General features: G+C 38.3%; 1 protein-coding gene across 24 annotated transcripts in view; it reads left to right on the top strand.

The window, feature by feature from the left end:
- Nucleotides 1–17455, top strand: part of Pvr (PDGF- and VEGF-receptor related) — a 372948-nt gene that overhangs the window by 284324 nt on the left and 71169 nt on the right. For 21 of the 24 annotated variants that reach the window (XM_067768038.1, XM_067768034.1, XM_067768040.1 and 18 more), the window contains one exon: nt 9459–9633. In XM_067768038.1, the coding sequence (XP_067624139.1) occupies nt 9459–9633 (175 nt within the window). Of the gene's footprint in view, nt 1–4377; nt 4577–9458; nt 9634–17455 lie in introns of all 24 variants that reach the window. The other 3 variants (XM_067768055.1, XM_067768050.1, XM_067768053.1) reach the window with 2 other exon arrangements.

Genomic DNA, 17455 nt, shown 5'->3' with positions numbered 1-17455 from the left:
GGATCTGTGGACTTTACTCAACAAGTTTAGGTTTAACGCCTTGCTCAAGGCTGGCCACAATACGACTATCCCATACAGCAGTATAGATCGGATAATCGCGGTATAAATCCATCTGGATATGTTGGAGGTGAGTGTCCAGTTTTTGCCAAATGGCTCTTTTACATGTATATAATGCAATGTACGCCTTCTTTTGACGCTGAATGACGTTGTCTTTCCAGTTCAGCTTTTTGTCTAAAACTACGCCTAGAAATTTGGCCTTATCTGCCAGGATTAGGCGCACCCCATTTAGTTCTGGTAGGTTTAACGATGGTATTTTATATCGTTTGTATATAAGACAAGCTCCACTTTATCGGAATTGACGCTGAGTTCACATCGGGAGTCCATAGGGAAACCTCTCGCAATGCTACCTCCATCAAGTCGCATAAAGTTTGAGGGAACTTGCCTCTGTAGGCAATCGCTAGGTCATCAGCATATGCCACAACCTTCCCGCTCCCCCAACTGGTATCCGTTAATAGCGAGTTTCCCGCAAGGTTCCATAGTAAAGGGGAAAGGACACCACTCTGGGACGTGCCCCTTGCGACAAATCGTGTTATATCAACCTTCCCCAGTGGGGAAAGCACTTTCCTTCCCCTGAGCAGTTGATCAATCAGTCCCACTAGGGGTCTATTTACATCCAGACCAGTTAAAGCATTGTTAACGGCGTCTAGACTTATATTGTTGAATGCTCCTTCAATGTCTAGGAAGGCCACCAGACAATAATCCTTTTCGAACAATGATGTTTCGATAGTAGATACTAGGCCGTGTAGCGCAGTCTCCGCAGATTTCCCTTTGGTGTTCGCGTGTTGTTAGCCCGAAATGAGGTTCCTATCAATGTTGGTAGTGAGAAAGTCGTTAATTATTCTCTCTAGGGTCTTGAGTACGAAGGATGAAGAAGGATGAAAGACTGACAAGTCTGTACTCCTTCGGCTCGTAGTGAGAGGCTTTGTCTGCCTTAGGAATGAATATGACCGTGGCGCTCCTCCATGCATACGGAATATAGTTTAGAGCCAAACAAGCGGTATGTATGTGCCGCAGACAGTTGGCTGATAACTCCAAAGAGTAGATAAGTTGAGCGGGAACAATCCCGTCTGGTCCAGCAGCCTTAAAAGGTTTAAAACTTTTAACTGCCCACCTAACCCTCTCCTCAGTGATGGGTATATTCACAGCTTGGTTTTCTGCAGGTACTTCCGGTGCGTTGGTCATGTTTCCCGGGAAATGTGTGTACAGGAGCAGCTCTAGGGTTCCCCTTCTGTGCTGGTCCAGGTACCATTTGGTCTCCGCAGAAAGCTAATAGCTGTTTGCGTCTTAGAAAGCACGCACCGTAGCCTTGATGTGTCAGCTACACTTTCGACTCCAGTGTAGAAATTTCTCCACGAAGTTCTCTTCGCTTGTCTCAGGACTTTTTTGTAGGTCCTTAGTTTGCCCTTGTATTCTAACCATTGTGACCCATCATCAAGAAATTTGGCTTTGTTAAACTGTTCTCTACAGGATTTACGAAGTAAGTCCAGATCATGGGGCCACCAGTGGATTCACGCTTACCGCGTAGCATTGGACAAGCCTGTTCTAAGGCATTTGAGAATGCCGATTTGAAGGTCCCTCTAGCTCCTCCGTTGATTAGGGGCTTTGTGAGGGCAGTGCTGATAGTTCTCTTGCTAACAGCTCATTATGTAGTTCGCAGTTTGTAATACGTGGGTTACGTCTCGCAATGGGCTGATCGACGAAGAACTCTAACATTACTTCAATATACCGGTGGTCTGAGAAGGAATGTTCCTCAAGAACACGCCATTTTTTAACCCACCCATAAAAGCTTTCGCTACAAATAGTGAGGTCAATAACCTCTTTACGGTTTTTAGTAATAAAAGTTGGTTCATTACCTACATTGCAAACTACCAGGTTGGTTGTTAAAAGGTAATCAAAAAGTGACTCACCACGTTGTTTATGTCGGAACTTCCCCACTGTACGTGGTGGGCGTTTGCGTCTGTCCCGATGAGCAGATGACCTTTGCTCAAGTCGGTCACCAGATCTTTTACCATCTTTTTCGGAGGAGGTTCCTCTGCGTCGTACGGCATATACACGGAGGCTAGCGTTAATTGGGTGCCCCCGCTTGCCAAGCTGGCCGCTGTAACGTCACCATTGCTATAGTTAGGTAAGAGAAGGATGTTTAGCTCAGACTTTACTAAAATACAGGTTCTAACTTTACCTTCATCTGCAGCTCGGATGAGCTTAAACCCAATGGCCCCCAATCAGAAAATCCTTGAGTTATTCGCCCAGGGTTCTTGGATAAGGACCACGTCGACGTCGCCTTTCGAAAGGCAACTGATAAGGGCAGCCGAGGCTGCCTTACATTTGTGCAGGTTTATCTGGACAACCTCAGCATGAGCTTGCTCAGACTGCCTCCATCACCGTGACGTTGTGATCCTCACCGTCGCTATCCAGCAGAGGATTCTCCATCGACAAATTGCACAGCGCCCCTGCCCAATTTGACGTGGCGGAAACCAGGCTTTCGGCGTCGAAGATCTCCGCTTCCGCTTCGGGTGCCTCAATGTCCGTGTCCAAAGAGGCACTCGAAAGGACTGCACGCTGTGCGTCGCCACGGTATACATGAATTACGACCACGTCGAGGCCGTAAAACACTCTTCCTTTGCTCTGTCTAAGGGGCTCGAGAGCTTCCTTATTCAGGGCCAAAACGACCTGTCTCCTAGGTCCTACAGCGTTCTCGACCTGAATGACACTCCAGTCCTGCGTTGGGAGAGCTGGGTTCATTAGCTGCATCATCCTGAGAATTCTCTCAGGTTCTTCTGGAACTGCTGGAACCCATGCCCTAGCCCATGGCCGAGCCAGAATGTCCTTCCAGTTGACGACCTCAATAATCGCCCAGGGATAGACTTGTCCCAGCTTTGCGGCTGCTGCCGTGTACAGCGCAACAGACCTTGCGTCTTCGCAAGCGAGAACCTTGATCTGGCCCTGGTACCATCCTGCGTCAGAACGTCGCGGCGGACTACCCGGAGACTCCATCAGCACGTCGAGAACGGCGTTACCAATTTCAGTCCGGACGTACGGCCACTGGTCTTTAGGGATTGCACCACGGTCATTCCCTCGGTCCAGGATTCCTATAAGGATCCGGCACTTGGCTACCTCGGTAAAGGGTTTGGCTACCGCGGGGTGCCTTTTCGGCGGGGATTTGATGTCCTCGTCGGACCTTTGACGCTTATAAGGGGTTGCGCTTTCTACTTTTATTGGCAGAGAACCCCGAAAATTCAGCAGCAGAGCTCGTGCCCTTTCCACGGAATTCCTGGCGTTCTCTGACAGCGTTTCCAGAGGAACGCCCTCATACCTTGACAGGACTTTTGTAGCTCTTCTTTTGTTCCTGTGGAACGATCCCCTGTGGTACTCTTTTTGAGAAGGGGTCCGACCCGTATTTGCCCTCGCTGTCGTACCCCCGGATGATGTCTTGTTTATGGCTCCTTTCTCCTTTGGCTCAGTGTGACCAGATCGTGGGACCCCTGTCAGCCGTGCTAGACCGCCGCGGCGGAGCCCCTTACCGCGGTATGACCATTTCTACTCTCTGAGACGGCCCGGTGTCAGAGAGGCTCCGTAAAAATACAGCCAGATTAACCTCCCGGCTGCAAACTATCCAATGGGCACGGTGCCGCATAACACCCTGGATTGGGAGGGGGCAGATCCTGATCATCGCTTACCCTAGGACTAGGCCACCGCAGTCATGGAGATCCATATGAACCTGCTTCCTACTAGGAGAGAATCGTGGAACTTCGTACATAGTTAAGAAGTCGGTGGCAATAAATGAAAGGGGAGAAAAACTCCGATAAGTGGTGCAATCGATTCACTAATAATATCTCCTTTCCTACCAACTTTCCAATCCAAGTAATGTGCGCTCCACTTTTTCGCTGATTTCTACGTAGAAGGCATGAAGTTTCTACGTAGAAGGCTTCATGTCGAATCCTGCTTGGCTGTCTTAATTCGTAATTCCAAATCTCCAAACCAACTTTATAACATCGATTGGAAGATTTGTATGAAAAGCGGTCAAACATTCAACCCACCTAATATAAAGGAAGTAATAACTTTTATTTTCGGGGGGAAAAAATCGAAATTAACCTCTATTTTCAGCGCGATATGGCAAACTCGAAAAACAAATTTTATTTACAATGTAATTTTTTGTATTAAGAGAAAAATGTGCAATGGCGTGGCAACTTTCAGCCAGAATACCCCACATCTGTTTTCTTCATTTGTGTACTGTTTCATCATTCATTTTTATCTGGTTATGGTTTTACACTTCTCACACATATACAACTTTCTCTTGCCTCATTACATTGCATTTAGGCTGGAGCAACGGTTTTGTGCTCCTCAAAACTGGCACCACAAGTGAAAAGTTTTCCACCAGGGTATGTGTATGATTCAATAGAATTTGAGCCAAAAATTGGCTTCATCATACATAAAGGGGATAATTTGACCGATTTGGCTTGCTTTAGCAGCAATGGAAACACAAACAGTTCAAATGAATTTTATGTTGTCAGCTTACGTAGGTGTAACACAGATTTTTCTTAACTAAACAATTATTTTTACATGTACATACATAAACTTTTATACCGTACAAATAGTGGTAGATTGATGAAACATATATACAAAAGAGTAGCTATTCCAAAATATTTATTTTGTCATATTTGGTCAACTTCATCTGCTTAGTGGAATGTCACTGGGCTGCCGTATCAAGGACGCTTAATCTTAGCAAACTTTTGAAACATAAAATATCAAAATTTTAATGAGTTATGCAGATGGAAAATGCTACATATATTGTAGTTTTTTTTTTTTTTTTGCTATTGCTCCGGCTCTGAACAAAACAGAACACAGAGCAGAGCCGTAGCATAAAAATGTGATAGCATTTCTCATGCTCTGCTACGAGCTACATTATGTTTTAGAGGAGAGCAAATGGCTGAATAAAAATATATACAAAATTACGTAGCTCGCAGCAGAGCTTAAGAAATGCTATCACTTTTTTATGCTACGGCTCTGTTCTATGCTCTGTTCTTATTCAGAGCCGGAGCAGTAGCAAAGCATATTTTTCGTTGCTACTGCTGCTCTAAAGTAACAAATGCAAACACTAGAATTATGTTCTATCTCAAATTTTTTTTCAAGAAAGCCGTATTTCAGCATAAATTAAATATATTTTTGGTTGAGATAAGGAATTAATGAAGAGAATTCTGATATGGGACATTCTTCAACCTAGTTCTGAGGTAGAACGTTTCCGATCTTGCGGCCAAAATAGAATGATATTCCACTCAGGCGTCGATTTAAAGTTTTAGTTACATATGTACATGTCTACATATATCAGTATTATGTTTGTACATAAGCTAGCGAAAATGTGTACAAAGTAGTGAATACCTCAATTCAACAAAATTTACATTGGTTAAGTTCCAATGAGCACTGATCCAGGTCCCGATAAAAATTTAACATGCAAATGCAACAACGTTGTGATCCTCATATTAATCTGGGTCAATTTCGGATCCACAGGGTGACTCAGCTCATCTGTTTTAATTGCAGACATATGCACTAGGGTGTGTTTCTCATATTTACTTTAAGTATCACAACAAACTATTAAGGCCATCAAATAATTATATTGTAACGAATTTAGGGAAATTCCGCTTATTCCAAACCTTCTGCTAACGTTCGAATCGCTAAACTAAATAACTGCAATATTCAATAATGCAAAATGGTCTTTATTAGACTACTTTGAAACTACTTCACAATAACACTTATACTTCACAACCAATAGCGTGCTTAAATCAAAACTGAATAGTCATGCCTCAGCTGGCGTTGCTTTTATACTCTCGGTTTCCTCGTTCACCCATTTCTCCTAAGGTCTAGTAATTTCATGAACTTCATGCTTGGTTACCAGCCTTATACATGTATTTTTGTAGTTTGTAGCCATATGCATGTGTATATGTGATGATTACATGTGTTTGTGAATATCTCTCCGTTGCCTTGTATGTATGGGGGTAAATCATGATGGATTTGTGTACGTACATACGATTGGCTGCTTAGTATTAGTTTAGTGATGCTAGTATCACTTAGTGATGGTAATATTCGTCACAATATTATATATATTCATTTTGAACCATGCTAGAAAAACGATATATCTTCCACGCTAAAATATATGGAATTACCAATTTTTTCCTAAAAAATTTCTGTTTACTATAGTGAGCTGCACTACCTTATCAGAAACTTAACACTCGATAAAAAAAGTATTTAATAAAATTTGAAAAACCCAGTCTGTTAGATGTTTTGAAGTTTATACTGACGCTTTTGACTTCAGTATAAATAAACCGCAGACAAAATTTAAAATTTTGCTCGTCAAAATTTATTGCGGCGAATATTAACAACGTCGATACATCACTTTAACGGTGGAAGATAATTTCTGCATAACTACAACAGCAATGTAAGCCGATGAGAAAACAAAAGAATTACGCACACATGTGAACAGCAGCAAAGAGCGCAGACATTACTAACACATATGCACAGTAACAAAGAGCGCAAATGACATTTCACACACATGTACATAGCAATAAAGAGCGCATATGAGCTTACATAAACTACAAATATACATGTGCATAGCCAAAGCTAATATGAGATACGGAAACGAGAAATAATCACAAAACTAGTCGAGAAGTATGTTCGCGGAAAGTCTAGCCCCTGGTAGGAATAGGTGGAAGAGGCAACTGAGAGTATAAAAGCGGCACAGCTCAAGTGATGGTCAATCAGTTTTACTTTAACACGCTATAATTAAATGACGCGAATACATTAAATTTGTTAAGATCTACTACCATAGTAGTGCTGTTAAATAATAAATGTATACGGAACATTTGCGTCTATTTATTTGACAGTTCAGTGATTCGACTGATAAAACAAGGCGCAGAACTATCGACAATTTCCTAAAATTCGCTACAATATTCACAAAAAATCAGAAAATAACTTCAATGTGATCATAAACGCACGATCTATAGTTTTCTACACAAAACAATTTTCCTCGTAAGTGTAAACTAAACAACAGAAGTAAACTTTTCAATATCGGCTTTTTTGTATGTTAAAAGCGCGTCTTTTGATACATATCTTGACAAGTAACAGTATTCTATTTTTTCTTAAGTGAAAAATCCTATACATATAATTTCATAATGTTGGCATCACTAGGCTGTTAGTAAATAACCACGCAACAACAGAAAACATGAAGCAGCCACTTTTATGTACATGTCCAGGTTAAAGCGAGCCACACTGGTGTACATGAACACATAAATCATCATTTATACACATACATAGAAGGCTACGAAGAGATACTCACAAACACATGTAATCATCAGGCGAAGTTCTTACTCACGCATACACACGCATATAACTAATTACCAAGCAGGAGATACAAGAGTTCTAGAAGGTGAAACGTCTAGACCTTTGGAGAAATATGCGGGTGAGGCAACAGAGATTATAAAGACAGCGCAAGCTGAGTACTAATCATTCAGTTTGATTTAAACACGTAATATGTTGTGAAGTATAAGTGTTATTGTGAAGTACGCTCAAAGTAGTATAATAAAGACCATTTTGCATTACTGAATATTGGAGTTATTTGGTATAATAACAAGGATTTCCCAAAATTCGTTACAATATAGAAAATATATCGCGTTTGTGGCATAGTTTAAAGAACTAGTAATACTAGTCATTAGCTTCATAATTTGTTTTTAATTTTAAGCATATACTTTAGGTGGCGATTAGGAGAAAAAATGTGTAAATAACGGTGGGATTTGATCGTCATCCGGAGCTGGATATCTCATTGGAACTCAACTATTGATAATCCCACAAAATACCACACAAGTAGATTCGTTATACTCTACACAATGTATATTACACATATTATATGTACATATGTAAACTCAAATAAATACAATTCTATACTACCATAACCAGGGATTTACGTGACTAGAATAACTGATAACTTTGCGCAACCGTAGTTTTGAAGGCAAAATAGTATTGCCTCGGTTTACTTTTTTGTTTTTTTTTTTTTTTGAATTTGTATTTTACCTGAATCATTACAGAATAAGTTTAGAAATTCAGAATAAGTTTAGAAAAACGAACGTAGTAAATGCGTATTGAAACCTTGCTGTTCGTCACAATTTCTTTACTTGCATAATACTATGTACAAACACACACCAAATTGGCAATTTATACCATTTGGGCAATTTATTACGCAATTTATCATATAATAAATTGTAATAATAAATTGCCAGTTTAAAAAAAATTGCGTAGTAAATTGTTTCAAACTGCAAATGCAACCTTGTAAAGTGTGTTTATTGAGTCGATTTAAGCATCAGTTACGCATGGCTCAACTATATGGTTGGCTCATCTTATCAGCTGATTTTATTTTTTTTCATTACATTGGGTAGGTATTGTCAAAAGAATATGGCAAACTCAAAATGAAACCAAAACAATGAACACATTTTCTTACAACACAAAAAAATTGCTAAGTTTTATGTTTTCATTCCATTCCATTCGCCTAATACCAACACGCACATTTTGATAGTCTGAACAAAGGTATGTTGTTGCTGTAGAGATGAGCCAACTAGCTAGTTGTATGAACACCACTCAATTTAAATCGAAATTGCCTCAATTTATTTTTCTGTTTGAACATAGTATAACACTTTTGGGTTTTTGGTCATTAAAAAAACGGCATGAACGCAAATTTCGTACAAAAACCGTTCGATTTTTTTTTCATAATTTTTTTAATTTCGTATTAAAATAAAATGAAAACTTGAAATTAAAAACCGCACGACTTTTTATTCCGAATTTAAGTTGATTTTATTTTAATTCAGAAAATCGATGCGAAAAATTTTCAAATCGAAGAAAGAAATTTTAAATCGTAAGAAAAAATTAAAGAAAATGGCTATTCGTCCGGAATTTTTTTTTATTCCATAATGAAGTGAAATGAAGAAAAACCACAACAAACATGTATTAAAATATATACCGAATTTTCTGCACGAATGGGGACAGCGAAAATTTAAATTGGGAATTAAGAATCACACGATTCGGAATATTAAAGTGAGCGAAAGGAAATAAGCAGTTAATTATGTACCTTTTTTATTTTATTTGACATTTCATCCTCTGACGTAGTACGATTTTGAAGCTTTTTTAGGACATGCAACGTGTTGTGTTCAGGATCCATAAAATAGTTTTTTTTTTAATCTTATGGTTTAACGGTTTTAGTTGACCTTACGCATACACCCATATCACACATACACAGCCATCAGTTTTTTGCTTTTTTACACGCTTACAGTTCGTTTACAACGTTAACTTTTAACATATTTTTGTATGAACTTTTTAAAATCAACCCTAAAAAAATATCTATGTGTATTACTATTTATTAGACATTTTCCAGTGAGAGCACCGGCCGCTATGATCCACAACGTGGTTTCGTCGTCGAAATACGCGGTATAACCGATAGCGGTAGCTATGTCTGCCGCCCGAAAGTGCCATCTCCAGATAATGAAGAGGAGGAACAAGCATTTGAGATCCATTTTGTTGGTAACGAACCTATTACTCGTGAGTTTTGCACCCCACATTTGTGATTGTTTTCTGTGTCTCCTGTACCTCTTACTTCTTTTAATTATTATTACATTCTCTTTTTCCTAAATTCCCAAGTATACTTTTCTAGTATTAAAAAAAAAATTATTTGAGTTAATATATTTATATTTTACATATTTTGGAAGCATTTGACTAAAATGGAATTAAAAAAGTTAATGGGGCATTTTGTAAAAATTACGGTTGCGGGATTTCAAATGAAAACTTTTTTTCAAACAAAAAAAATATTTGATTTCAATTTAATTTAAATAATTTTATTTATTTTTAAAATGGTGTTGGCCTGATCATTTATTATTTTAAACAGAGTGTATGAAGAAACAAAACTGTGGCAAAACATTTTTTTGCAAGATTTTATTTAAAACAAATTATTTTCACATCGGCTCTATAAATCAATACTGTAGTGGAATTCACTAACTTTTTTAACCACATTTGCCATCGCTTTATTTGCGAATTGATAACTATAACGATTTCGTTATTCAGTAACTAGTTTGTATCGATATTTGTTTATCGGTGATCAGCTGTGTTGTTAAATAAACGGCAATTAAATTGGCTGCGTTAAAAATCTCGAAATTAATATTTCTGGCAATTTTAGTTAAAAAGGAAATTCGGAAGTTTAATTAAATGCTTTCAAACCCGAAAAGCTGCTTTCTTTATAAATCAAATGGCATTTGAGTACTTGGCGCACGTTTTATCACAAGATGAAGAATTACTAAATCCCTCGCCAGTGGACAGACAGACACCTTCTTAGAGAAGTAGATAACCCATTCCACTTGAATGCAACGGAGTTTCGAAAGCTGTACCGACTAACCCCAGACTTGGCTCATGATATTATTTCTCAACTTGATGGTCAATTAAGGGGTACAAGAATAACGACGATATCAACAGAGAAAAAAAAAATAAATGAATACCGCATTTATTTCCCTTTTGTTAAAATAGTAAAAACTTGCACAATAATAACTTTTAAAAGCAGTTACTATTAAAACGAAATTTAAATGTCATTTTTTTCGAGTCGTTAAAACTAAGTTAGTGAACAGTAAAATCGATAAGTCAAGCGACAAAATCGTTAATTACAATCTCGACAAATCGCATCGTTCTAAGTTAGTGAATTCCACTACTGGTTCGGTACTAAAGCAGTTGGTGAATTCATTAGCTGTTAACGATGCAAATTGTCGCAGCAATTTTAACTAACGATACTTCCCTTGCGAAAAATGGCTTCAAATCTATTGTCGTTAAAAAAATAAAACATTATTTTATTATGTAGGGAAAATAGCTGATCAAAATCGTTATATTTATCTAATTGTTAAATAGCGATGGTGAATGTACAGTAGACTGGGTTGGTCCCCATACACAAAAAATTGCAAATGTCCGCCCCTAAGTTTAAAGATTATGTTGAGAGGGTTTCGGAAAAAAAAATTTTTTTTTTGATCCTTCGAAATACAGCCGAAAAGATTTTTTCGTTGTAACTTTGTTATTTGACGTCCGATTTTTAAAACTGATATGTCATTATTTTGACCTTGAGAAGTTGCACTTTTCTCTATGAAGTCGTTTTCACATGATTAGGTCAGCTAGCAACGAGTGTCGATAAAAATAGTTACTGAATACCGAAATCTTTATAATTATCTATCCGCGAATTTAGCGATGTCGAACTTCGTTAAGAAATTTAGTGAATATGCATATCGCATCGTTAGTCATTGTGAATGATGACAACTGCCTGACAGGCTGTTCAATATGGCGGCGCCTATCTTCAGCGGGTGATAGAAAGAGATACAGAATGAGACAGCGATAGTCAAATACGAATCAGGTGATCCAATCACTTTGGAATTTTGACGTTTATGCAGAAGAGATCACACTTTGTCATCATTCACAATGTCGTTAGTTTCGAAAAGGTTAGGTTAAGACGGCGTGAATTTTCCACACTTCCACTCGGAGATATTTTCGTCCATTGTGAGTGCCGAGTGGCATTCGTCCAATCAGATTAATTCCTCGTGTTCTTCAACGAGCCACTTGCTTTCTCTGACGGATCGACTCTTCTTCCTCCTCGTCTTGACTTCTTCTGCAGAGGAAGGTTGTTGGTATGCGCCGCCGTCAGAGACCACTAGCGCAATGATCTGTGAAGACACCCGTAAGTACTCTATTCAAACATCGCCATAAAGACATTGAGACCTCGCAATCATCCCGGTTGATCCGAAACAAATCCGTTGCCCTGTTCTCATATTTCACGACGTTCCTCAGGAGATAACGCAGCGGTGGTCGTATGGAGCTGCTCGGCTTGCATATGTCCATTTCGGAACCTTTCCTGGCCATCTAATCTGCAAATTCATTCCCTTCAATACCGCCGTGCCCTGGGACCCAGCAAAGGGAAACATTCCGATGTCTTATAGCGGGACTTGAGACCTCTCCACGATATCCGACTTTATCACGTTGAATCCTAATGCCTTTAAGGCGGCCTGGTTGTCGACAAAGATCGTTACATTGATGTCTGGGACCGTACTGCCCTGGAAGTCTGACTGCTCTCTCTCAATGGCATAGAGCTCCGCCTGAAAGACACTAAATTAATCACGAAGTCGGTACGAATGATTTACCTGCAGATGATTTGAGTACATTCCAGCTCCGGATATCTTTCCGCCTTCGAGCCGTCTGTCTAGGTTGTAATGCCCATACCGCTGTCTAAGCCTTCCCCCTTCCTTGAAGGGTATCTTATGTTCTGCACCTGGAAGTCGAAATCGCCGTGATATAGTCGGTGTCGGACGTTAGGTAGGTTGTGATTCTGTTTAATTGTCCTGTGTCATGCAGTTTAATATCGTCGCGTGCCCGTGTTCGGTTTATTTCCATAAGTTGGATTCTCCTAGTCGTAGAGCCCCTTTCGCAGCCAATCCCTACACGAACACTTTTAGAGGCATCAAGTGAAAATTACGTTTAACCCTTCCTGAATTGCGCTACTCACTGCAGCTCATATACCCAGGCATGCCTTTGAACCTTTCCAATACTATGCCTTCCACCACACAAGAGCTTCATACGTTAGTATCGGTCGAATCGCTGTGTTGTACATGCCATGGATGACATGCGGTGACAGTGCCCAATTCCTCCCGAAAGCTCTATTGCAGGTATATTATGCTGCCAGAACTGTCTTTGATCTCACCTCAAGGTTAATTTTTCAGTTTAATATGGAGTCGAGTATCATGCCAAGATATTTGGCTTCAGACGAGAGATTTATCGTGGTGCCGTTTAGTTCCGTAAGTTTAGAGAGGGGATTTTTGTTTTTCTTTTGAACAGGACAAGTTCCGTTTCCCCTCTGCCCGTTTTATCCTGCCCATCGCGAAATGCGCAATGTGATGTATCCATGAGCTTGCTAATCGTGGGCAGGAACTTACATGTGATTATAATTACTAAGCCGTCGGCATATGCGACTACCCTTCTTCCTTCTACCGTAATGATTTCTAGAATTTCATTAACTAAGGGTATCTAAAGAAGAGGCACGCCGCACTAAGGTAAGGTTTTGTAAAGTGAACCAGCCCCTAAAGTTGCACTGGCAACCCAACTCCTAAGCATAGAATCGATGCATGCAACTATAGAATCTTGGTTTTCATGTCGTATAAGTTTCCTGCAGACGGCATCCGTTTGAACGTTGCTGAAGGCACCCTCATTGCCGAGGAAAGCTGCCAAAGTGTATTCTTTGCAGTCCAATGATTTCTCGATGACGCTAACTACCTCGTGAAGGGCGCTCTCAACTGATTTTCCTTCGTCCATTTTGCAGAAATTTGCGTTGACGGTATATGCAGGCCAATAACTCTCTCCAGTTTTTTAAGTATAAAGGAGGGGAGTTTATTGGCCTGTAGTCTTGGCTTCCGATTAATTAGGTTCCCTGCATTAGGAATGAACACCACGCGTATTTCAGATTTCGGGAACATAACCATCTTGTAGGCATCTTGAAAGGATGTAGATGTGATATTTGATTTTGAACGGTTCCAATAATTTCATATTCCATAGTAACTTATCCGGGTCTACGATGTTTGTGATGTCAATTTCCGGAGAATAAGCGCGGTTTCCTGGCACTGCTTCTTGACTCACTCTCATAATACGATTTTTCATCATTCCTTGTCATATTTGGTTTGGAGACAAAACGGTGATTTCCGTAAGAAAATGTACACTGAAGATGGCGCAACGCCGAAACCGGTTTATTTCAAAAAATCGAAACTGTCGGAAAGCGAAAAATATTTCAAAGAGGATAGTGTTAGTTTGTACTATGAAAGTCTCCACATTCGCTAGTTTTTCAGTAATCAAGATAGAGATCACAAAAAATAGCTTTACACAAGTATCTCACTTTCTAGAGCTTTGCCGAGTTTTTATCACAACAAATCCTGTCTAAAAAATTGTATATGGGATCCATAGTTGCTGCGGTATCAGGCAATCGTGCTTTTGAAATAAAATTCGGCCTATCTTAATGGCTTTTTACGGAGCATGTTCTACCTTTTTCTAGACAATTTTGAAATTATCTGTAAACGTATTGTGTCTTTTCAGAATAGTTTCGGAACTATTCCGGGATCTTTACGTGTCCTTTTTGGAATCATTTGGGGACTATTTCCACATCGATACGGGGCTGTTTTCGGGATCATATTGGCACTATTTCGGAATTTTCTGGATTACTCTAGGGTTGTTTTCGGAATAGTTTTGTTATAATTCCGGAATCACGTATCCGCTATATTCAGGATAGTTTTTGGACTTCTTCGTTAAAGCTTCGGGAATGTTTTTAGGATCATATCGCACTACATCCGAATATTTTTGGGGAATATTTCGCCACTATTTTTTGGAATTTTTCTGAATTTTGTTCGAGATCGTTTAGGAAATTTTTCGAGATTGTTTTACGAATTATTGCTGGACTATTTTTGAATTGTTTTAACGACAAGTTTCTGACTGTTACGGCTTTGTTTTTGTTCATTTTAACACTATTTCTTTACTATTTAAAGTTAGATTGAGATTTTTTTTCCAGATTACTTCAGTATTGTTTTAAGGAACATTTCGGGATTGTTTAAGGAATCATTTCAAAATTGTTTCGAGTTTGTTTTCGAAATATTTTTGGGTCAATTTTAGGATGATATAGAAGATGCTTTTAGGGCAAGTACATTTCCGAAAAAGTTTAGAGGTTATTTTAAGCATTATTTTCAAGCTAAGTATTTCGGAGCTTTTTTCGGCGTTGTTTAGCAACTCTCTTGAACCGTTTCTGCGGAGTTTTTTATGAACAATTTTCGGACTATTTATTTATTGCATTCGTAATAGTTTAAGGATTATGTCTTTACTATTTAAGGCTTGTTTGTTTCTATTGCGGAATTGCTATAGGAATCGTTTCGAGATTATTTCAGATTTTGTCAAGTCTTTCGTGATATTTTAAATACTGTGTAGGGATTTTTTAGAGATTATTTTGATACTGTCCCGAGACCAAAAAACGATATCACCGAATCATTTTACGACTATCAAATCGTTAAAAGGCTAAGTCTTTTCAAACTTTCCAAATTTTTTGTATTTTAGGGGTTTTTATTTAAACTTTCGATTTCTTTTTTCGCCCCTGGATCCGCCAGTTATATAAGTGCCGTGGTTTATGAAAAATGTTACCGGGCTGAAGAAAAATGTGACATGCCAAGTAGGATTCTTATTTTAAACATCTTTTTAATTTTAGTGAAGCCCAAAGAACTTGTTTAAACATTTTTTAAATTATAATATAGAGCCACGCTAATTTGCATAGTTGCATACATATGATGTGTATACACATTAGACTGGGTCGAAAAAAAAAGTTGCCAATGTCCGCCCCTAAATTTGAAGATTATGTTGAGGGGGTTTCGGAAAATTGTTTAAAATTTTTTTTTTTGATCCTTCGAAATACAGCCGAAACGGGTTTTTCGTTGTAACTTGGTTATTTGACGTCCGATTTTTAAAATTGATATGTCATTATTTTGGCCTAGAGAAGCTTGACATTTTCGTTTAATATCCTTTTAAGCTGTGAAGTCGTTTTCACATGATTAGGTCAGCTAACAAAATTTGACCCCCCCAATATATGTTTTTTTCCTTACCAACTTGGTTATTTGATGTCCGATTTTTAAAATTGATATGTCATTATTTTGGCCTTGAGAAGCTTCACATTTCCGTTTAATGTCCTTTTAAGCTATGAAGTCGTTTTCAAACGATTAGGTCAGCTAACAAAATTTGACCCCCCTAATATATGTTTTTTTCCTTATCAAACGAAAGAACTTAAAAATTCAAGAAAATGTTTGCTTGAAGCCATATTACTAAAATAATAAACAAAGAAGTTATAGCACTTTCAATATTTAATGAAACTGTTATTTTACCTGATTTTTACTATACTTAGACCTGAAACTTATGATATTTTTGGAGGAAAAATTGTAGGGTTTGCATTGAAAAGTTAATAAAGATATGCCAAATATCATGAATAGGGGAAGTCAAAGGAAATAAGTGAGTCAAACCTGTTGTTTCGTATTTATAATAAAAACAGTATGCGACAAAATCAACTTTTTTTCTGGGTATTGGACACAACCCACTTTTTCGTAGATATTGAGGCTTAAGTAAACAAAGTACTATCTCCGTTTTTCGAACTTAGCCTCCGAAAAATAGATATCGGCTTAAGAAGTTCGAAATTCTACATTTCGAAATTTTATTTTATTTTTTTGTTAACGCGTTCAGCAAATGGAAAAAGTAAAATTGTGGGCGTGGTCCGCTCTTTTCCCCTATTAGAAGGGCTGCATTCTTTTTTTGAGAAATTTAGTATAACAGCTGTTATACGAGGTGAAAGTCAGACTGACTTCTGAATACAGTCAGACTCTGACTTCTGACTAAGGGAAAAGAGCGGACCACGCCCCACATTTTTACTTTTTCAAATTGCTGAACGCGTTAACAAAAAAATAAAATAAAATTTCGAAATGTAGAATTTTGAACTTCGTAAGCCGATATCTATTTTTTAGAGGCTAAGTTCGAAAAGCGGAGATAGTACTTTGTTTACTTAAGCCTCAATCTCTACGAAAAAGTGGGTTTTGTCCAATACCCAGAAAAAAAGTTGATTTTGTCGCATACTGTTTTTATTATAAATACGAAACATTTTAGTAATATGGTTTCAAAGCAACATTTTCTTGAATTTTTAAGTTCTTTCGTTTGATAAGGAAAAAAACATACATTAGGGGGGTCAAATTTTGTTAGCTGACCTAATCGTTTGAAAACGACTTCATAGCTTAAAAGGACATTAAACGGATATGTGAAGCTTCTCAAGGCCAAAATAATGACATATCAATTTTAAAAATCGGACATCAAATAACCAAGTTACAAGGAAAAACCCGTTTCGACTGTATTTCGAAGGATCAAAAAAAAATTTAAAGAAATGTTTCCGAAACCCTCTCAACATGATCTTCAAATTTAGGGGCGGACATTAGCAACTTTTTTTTTTGTATGGGGGCGAACCCAGTCTAATACACATGTGCCATCAGACAGCTTTATGCTACTTGGGGCTTCGTTTGGCCCAGATAGAATTTTGCGAAGTCTTGATGCCTCATGCCTCGCATCGTTTAAAGTTAGTGAATTTTACTAGTGATCGTCTGCATAAGAGCGACACTTCATTTGTGATTGCGCTCTATTAAAACAAATAAAATAAACAAAATTAAACGTTTGGTTAGCTCTTGTTTCTTCGCATACTCTGCCTCGACACAGATAAGCATATAATTATTACAGCAAATGAAACAAACATAATATTCCACCTTTCCTCTCCCATACACAATTTCTTTCCTCC

The sequence above is a fragment of the Eurosta solidaginis genome, chromosome 2 (assembly GCF_040869045.1).
Source record: "Eurosta solidaginis isolate ZX-2024a chromosome 2, ASM4086904v1, whole genome shotgun sequence".
Taxonomy (NCBI): Eukaryota; Metazoa; Arthropoda; class Insecta; order Diptera; family Tephritidae; genus Eurosta; species Eurosta solidaginis.
The sequence above is the reverse complement of the archived record's forward strand: the minus strand, read 5'-3'. Positions and strand labels throughout refer to the sequence as shown.